General features: G+C 31.5%; 1 protein-coding gene across 1 annotated transcript in view; it reads right to left on the reverse strand.

Annotated features, from left to right (window-relative positions):
• Positions 1 to 876: 876 nt before the first annotated feature.
• LOC122265151 (sodium-independent sulfate anion transporter-like) overlaps positions 877 to 7500 on the reverse strand; it is a gene marked incomplete in the record, with an annotated part of 25401 nt that continues 18777 nt past the window's right edge. The window contains 1 exon segment of the mRNA XM_086537181.1: positions 877 to 1061. Within this exon segment, the coding sequence (XP_086393307.1) occupies positions 907 to 1061 (155 nt within the window).

Here is a 7500-nt window from a genome sequence, read left to right on the forward strand (position 1 = left end):
TACTTCCACCAAAAAAGTATCCCCCTCATGATGTACTCTTCAGTATTTGAGTAAATATGTAGAAAGAACAAAGAAACTCAATAAGTGAAAAGAAGAGTACACAAAGGAAAAAAATTATGAAAGAATTAAAGAAAACAAAATAAGCAGGAAAAAGAGGGAGAGGAGATGGAGAAGATGAAGAAGGAGAAGACATAACATAGATAAATAATAGAAAAAATAATAAGGATAATAACTATTGGGAAACAATAACATCACATATTTCCTTTGCAGTAAAAGGATAGTAATAAGGCTTATTTGGCTAAATATGGAATGCATATTGATGAAGGTGTAAATTACTTTATACTGTTGTGAAAAATTCAAGCCTTCTCTCTAATTCCAGGACAAACTCACAAAAACTAGTGGTTTGTAAGAATTCATAAAATTAACAATATTACTCATAGTAATCCACTTCTTTTTATCACCTTTAAATGAAACAAAAACACACATAATATATTATCTGTGGCTCATTATGCTCAAGATACTCATAATTATCTGGAATAATAAATATAAACATCTCACAAACATTTGAGTTTCAAATTAATTGAATACTTGCATACATACACTTACGTATATATGTATATTGATAATTTTACATATATATATATATATATATATATATATATATATATATATATATATAGATATAGATATAGATATATATATAGATATATAGATATATAGATATATAGATATATAGATATATAGATATATAGATATATAGATATATAGATATATATAGATATATAGATATATAGATATATATAGATATAGATATATATATATATATATATATATATATATATATATATATATATATATATATATATATATATATATATATATATCAGAAGAGAAAAATCTGAGATCTTAAGCAACCCGTTCTCGTATGACTGGCCTTGGCTCTGTCCCTGAACCAAGAAGAGGATTTGTGACATCCTGGTCATGTGAGTCCATGTGTCTCGTAGCTTCATTATTTTGCAGAAATTCAGTACCGCTGCTAATGGTTGCCACTGGAGATGTTACTGTAAAGAAACAGATAATAGTGATTATAATGATGATAATAATAATGATAATAATAATGATAATGATAATGATAATGATAATGATAATGATAATGATAATGATAATGATAATGATAATAATGATAATAATAATAATAACTTCAGGTGGGGACAGGCTCTTGTGACTTCAGTCAGACTGCAGCTGTCTGTTTATTATGCTTTTAAATTACCTTCAGTGTGCATTTAATGGGCATAGTTATCATCAACTGACAGAGTAAGGTTTGAACTCAGGTCAGGATGACTGCCATCTCAGAATGCTACTATTGCACCACGTAGTAAAAATAAATATTGTAGCATGAATAAGGTAAAAAATAAGAAGAATCTGTTTTTCCATATAACACAGAAATAAGAAGAGATGTCCTTCTTCATTCATCATATAAATCTGTAATTTCAATTTTCTGTTCACCTTGTAAAGAAAAAGAATATGAACATTACAATAAAAGAATGAATAATAGAAAGTATCATAACATCTTCATACCTAGCTGCCTAATCTTTGTGTAAAATTGTTTCACGAGATCTTAATCATAAACCAACTGTTGGTGGATAATGAGCTTCCTACAGATCTTAAAATCATTACTTAGACTCATAAATTTTAAAATCCCAACTATCTTATAATTTAGCAAAAGTGGCCAAGCAGTAACAAACTGAATGACTGAATACTTACATAAATCAAAAAATGTTCTATAATATTTCAAGTTGCAACACATCACTATTGAAGAGAAACTTTTCGGTTAAAAGCTCAAAATGCTTCTCATCATGAAGTAGAAACAAAGATGCTGGGGGGAGGGGGGGCTAAAATTGTCATATATGTCAAGTAAGGCTAGTGTTGATGTCACAGTAAGCTATTTTTCATGCTGGAGTCAATATGTTTGAATGCCATTTTTATTTGCAAATACATGACCTATTTTTTAGTGATACTATACATTTATCTAGAGTAGTAAGCAAAACAACATCATGTGTGAAAAATGAAACTATTCATGAATAACCACCAATACAACACAGATAACACTGCATTGCATTGGAAGGGTCTGATACTTGATTATTGTCTTCTAATATCTAGTTACAGACCAAAAGAAACTAGATAATTGTTTTCCACGGTCTAACTACCATAGACCTAAACACCTTTACAATTTTGGAAAACAACTTATAATATATAAATAATTCATCCATTACATCATACTTGTAACTTATTACCTAATTTTTTTTTTTTTTTCATCATGACTGTAAATATAGTAAGCTGGTTTATACCCTAAAGAATATTATCCAAGAATATTATCTGCTTTCTTCTTTTATGCTGTCACACATAATAATGTTTTGTCTTCGGCATTCTCCTTATTTATGAAAAGTACATACTTTATATAGATCTACTTGTCTAGGCACAATGACCTTTGATGCATTAATAATATATTTCTTTCTCAATCAACAAAAACCTAGTAATCTTCTGTGTTATATGTCAAATGTCCATGGATGCAGATGATATAGATGAGCATGACATGATAAAGATAATCCTCTTTCTAGAAGTTAAAGTAAAAGAAAGAAGGAAATGAGAAAAAAGAGAGCTTTGTGTGTAGTTCTTTGTGTGACAGAAGCAGAACACATAATCAGATATCTATGCCAAGTTACTGGTTAGAAGTGAGTACAAGAAATATCATTCCTTGTATCTTTGGGAGGCATAACATAATGGCAGCTCACTGTTAGTTTATAGAAGATGCATGATTGATAGATTTAATCAGATATGACTGCTGTTGTGAGAGTTTGAATTTATTCAAGGCTAACTAAAGGTTTATGTAAAAAGTCCTATCTAGCCGTGTGAAGCATGATACTGTTTCATGATTTAATTAATAATGTTATATGTAAAGGACTGTTTCTTTTTTCTTGTGACTTTTACATCCATATGTCTTTATGTATTTCCTTTTTATCAATTCATTAAAAAGACAATAATTTTCCCTCTACTTATGGATCCAATGCTCTAACAAATTTGATATGACAGAATGTTTGCATAAATTAAGAAAAAAAAAAAAAGTACAGCACTTGAATTCTCTTTCCCTTGAAACCTATTTTTTTGTCTGCAGTCAAAAATCTAATGCTGAATTCATATCAGTCTGTGAAATACTTATTATAAAAAAATGTCCTTTTCTATATTGTCTTTATTTGTGCTTACTCATTTGCATTCTAAAAATCTGGGAAAACTATAGAGCTCTCATTAGCCCATTGCAGACCAGGGAAACACGCTGATGTCGTGACCATATACAAGATGTGTAAGCTACAACTGCCAGTTTGGGTATTTTGCCAAGTGGCACTGGGAGTGAGGAGGAGGAGCATATATGGTTGTAAATAATGTTTTTTTTTTAATTACACTGAAGAAAATGTTTCACCAAACTTTGTACTTACTTCCATAAATCTGAGATATTCCTCCTTTATGGAGACTAAAAAACTAAACTACAGGAATTATTTGTCTAAACAATGTCATACCCATTCCAGTATCCATTATAAGTCTTCAAATATGACAAAAGAGAAAAAAGATGAAGATTTTTCAGTGCTATAATGCACAGATGAGTGGGAATTGGTCAGAAAAAAACAGATATGGGGCTGTGATTGAGTCTCCCTCAATCCAACAAATCAACCGAATGGAATTCCCCCATCAATTACTTAGGCTTATCCATAATGGGTTAATGTAAAACTTCTTTTCAAATATCTCTTTACTGATTGAATAATGTTATAATGATTTTTTCATTATACTTCTCTTATTACTAAGGTAGCACAAATTCAACGCAGATTAGCATAAGCATCTATCAGTCAGGCATGTAATTTTCATTGTTCTTTATGTCTTTTGTCCTTTGGATACTATAAATGACAAAATGGTGAAAATGATGCTAGATATTGGCAGGCAGAGAATCTGAAAACTGAATAAGAAAAGAGAAGTACAAATTTGCCTCAAGCAGAGAGAAATAATAAAAGATATCTCTTGGAAAAAGTAAAGAAAAAGAAAATCAGAACATTTGAATGTGCAGTCATCATCAGAGAGCAAAACTACTGTCCTTCTCACTCTTTTCTACTGAACAGAGAGAGTTTTCATTCAAAAAAGTCAATTAATGACTTCTCCAAACACATGCTTTCACATGATAAAATTCTAAAAGACTGCATAGCAAGATCTGTGGCTGCCTTAATGTGGTGGGGCTAACTTTGAACCTCGGCATCTTTTCCCTGTAAGGTGTGGGGTTGCCAGGAAGTTCCTCTTTCCAAAACCTTCTGAGGATATGAAGTCTTAACTCAGTATACACAATAGGATAAAGCTAATAAAGGGTTTCCTGATATTGGTATTGTTTACAAGAAATGTTACTCTATTCCTTTTATGTTATTTCTATTTTTTTTTCAAAATATTATCTATTCATTTCATTTGTTAATGTTAATGTGCAGACTTGTAAAATTTTATCTATAGTGTCTAAAGTCTCATTTGTCTTGTGGATTAGCATCCTTACCCAGTACTAGTTTTAGGAAGTTTGTTGGGGAAGGCAGATTTCATACAAAACATATTACTGGTATCATATATTAAGAGCATTATATGTTAAAATAGATTTTTTAAAAAATCTTGAATAAACCCAGTATAAATTATGATTTTAATATGTCAAAATATTCTACTATATACCTTGCCCAGTTTTACATATTTCCTTTTGCTGTTTCACAGCATAAGACAATCTTTTTTATTAGAAACAGTAATCTATGTATTTTCTTTATTCTCTTACAAGGTGCCTTAACAAAATGCATCTTATGAATGATATTTTTCTGATCATACATTCAATCTGTTTGCTTATTTTCAACAGAATTTAAAGTTTTCAATGTAAAAGTTGCTAGCCTGTAAAACATTTTTTTTTCTCTCAGAATGACAGGTGTCTAATATAATGCCTAGATATGTTAGTGCTTCACACATAAAAAGTGAAAACACAACCTCTCACTCTCCCACTCAATCACTCACTCAGTCACTCAATCTATCTCTCTCTTACTCTCTGTCCCCCAGTGGGGAGGGGGATTTCCTGCAATAAGCTTGATATTTTTGGAATACCATCTTTTGTTTGCTTTCTCATCTTGTTTTAACTTCTCTGGGGTTATTTAACCCATTAATGACAGGGCTATTTTAGCTCTAAATGGTCAAAATGCCGGGATATTTTAAACGCATAAGCCTAATGCCTCGGGATTCTCACCCGCACTAGCCGCTTGATCATCTGGCGCGCCGGCCAGGAGGATATCCACGACGAAATATCTCGTCCCTTGTGGTTGACCCTGCTACCACTTGATGTGATATCTTGCAACCCATCCTTAGTAGATTAAAATCAACTAGCAAATGTCTTTCATCTGGGGTACATGATCATTACTGGGTTAGATATATACACACATTGTTAGATATATACACATGTAATGTATTTGAAACCATAAAAGTCTCATACTTGTATAACTACAAATTAGTTTCACGAGAGGGTGTTTATACAAATGAAATAGTGTGTACAATCAACATTCAAATCATAAGCATATAAAGTTACAAATGCTAACATTCAGACCCACTTCATTCATAAACAAGGTAACATTTACCTTTGCATATGGTAACACTCCTTCACCAGGAAGGTTAAGTAATCATTCATAAAATTTATTGCAACTCTAGAAGTAAATTTTAAGAACTACATTTTCAGATTAAACTTGTCTACATACAAAAGGACTAATAATAAACAAAATAATAAGAAAATGAAAAAGGTCACATACATAATCATGAACCAAAAATAAAAATACATATAAAACTGTATAATACATTTCGATAAAAGAAGACAGAAATTATATACCTCTAGAAAGAGCATTATATACTCATCCTTAAATTATCAAGATTTAGCTGCAACTCCAAGAAATCATTCAAGGGAACACACAACCTTGAGGAAACCAGTCAAAACTAGCTGACTGTTCAAAATACTGATAAATTATCATAATGGGTTCTTTGATTCATGTTGTGTTATGCTGTGGGGAAAGATGTGCTTATTTTCCATCCCTAGTGTTTTATAGCTTGGAGAGCAGAAGGTTCTATCTAAGTTTATCTGAAGACTGGTAACACCTCTAGGGCAGCAAGTCTTACTGAAGACAGGAACATGTGAATTTCTGCTTTGACATTGGTTTCTGATACTTGTTAAAGTCATGATACATTTGTCTGGAATTTAGTCTTTATACAAGTCACTAGGAGGGCATACAGATATGTCTTACTGTCCTTAACACTATTAAGAATGAAATACAAACAATGTATCAAGATATTGCCAACGACCTTTATATCCCAAAGGAAAGTCATATCTATATGACAAAATGGGTTATAAAAATTTATATCAGCTCTTTGTTGCAATGACAATTTAAAAAGTGTTAAAGGGCTGGTTACAAGTCTAAAACAACATTTCCCAAACAGCACTTTACAACTTAACAAAGGAGGATACTACATCAACATATTATGTTTTAACAAAACTACTTCAACAATTATTTGTGAGTTTCTCATCCATCATTATTCTTTTATATAATGAACAGTAAATAAAGGAGTCATGCAGGCAGATATCTTTGTCATAAAGACTACCATTAGATCTTAAAAAATATATATATTTATATACACAGCAAGTTGAAGAATCTTTTACAATCTACGCCACAGTATTGACAATTGTGTGCCCAGGTGAGTAAGCTTCGGGTGCCGATGTGTGATTGGAGATGACCCCGTTCTCATGACGGATCACACCATTACCATAAACACCTGAGGATTCCATGCCTGCTAAGGAGACAGTGCAGAAGAGAGAGAGAGAGAGGAGTCAGTGCAGGACATGAGAGGGAATGGAAGGAGAGAGAATGGTGTTAAAAAGGTGAGTCAGGAAGATTAAAGGTCATATTAATATGGAGGTTCAAAAAAGGTTATTTGATTACTACAAGATGAGATGCTACTCAACAGAGAAAAATTGGGTCAGGTAACAGTAGATGTTAAACTGATACAACAAAATCTACCTCTGTAAAAATAATCCAATGTTCACTTACTAAAACAATACAACCACTACATAAGGAACTATTAGTACAATACAATCAAATTAGGAATACATTAATACTAATCTATGTGAAAGATATACCAGTACCTTTTGAAGAGAGAAAAAAAAACAAGATACAGATACATGAAGGAATCCCAGAAAATCAAGACAAAGACCCCCAAAAGAACCATGATTTAATGTAAGAGCACATATTATATAGGCATTCTCTTAATTTTCAGCAAATGTGAATGAAAAATTGAACTTCATTTCCTGTTTTCTCAGTATGAAGGACATTATGCAATCAAGCTGGAGTGGAAGCAAAATTGCAATTCAATGCATTTCACTAAAAAGAGGTGAAACAGAATAATCACATC

The sequence above is a fragment of the Penaeus japonicus genome, unplaced genomic scaffold (assembly GCF_977035675.1).
Source record: "Penaeus japonicus unplaced genomic scaffold, GWHDUDI00000001_assembly GWHDUDI00000005, whole genome shotgun sequence".
Classification (NCBI taxonomy): Eukaryota; Metazoa; Arthropoda; class Malacostraca; order Decapoda; family Penaeidae; genus Penaeus; species Penaeus japonicus.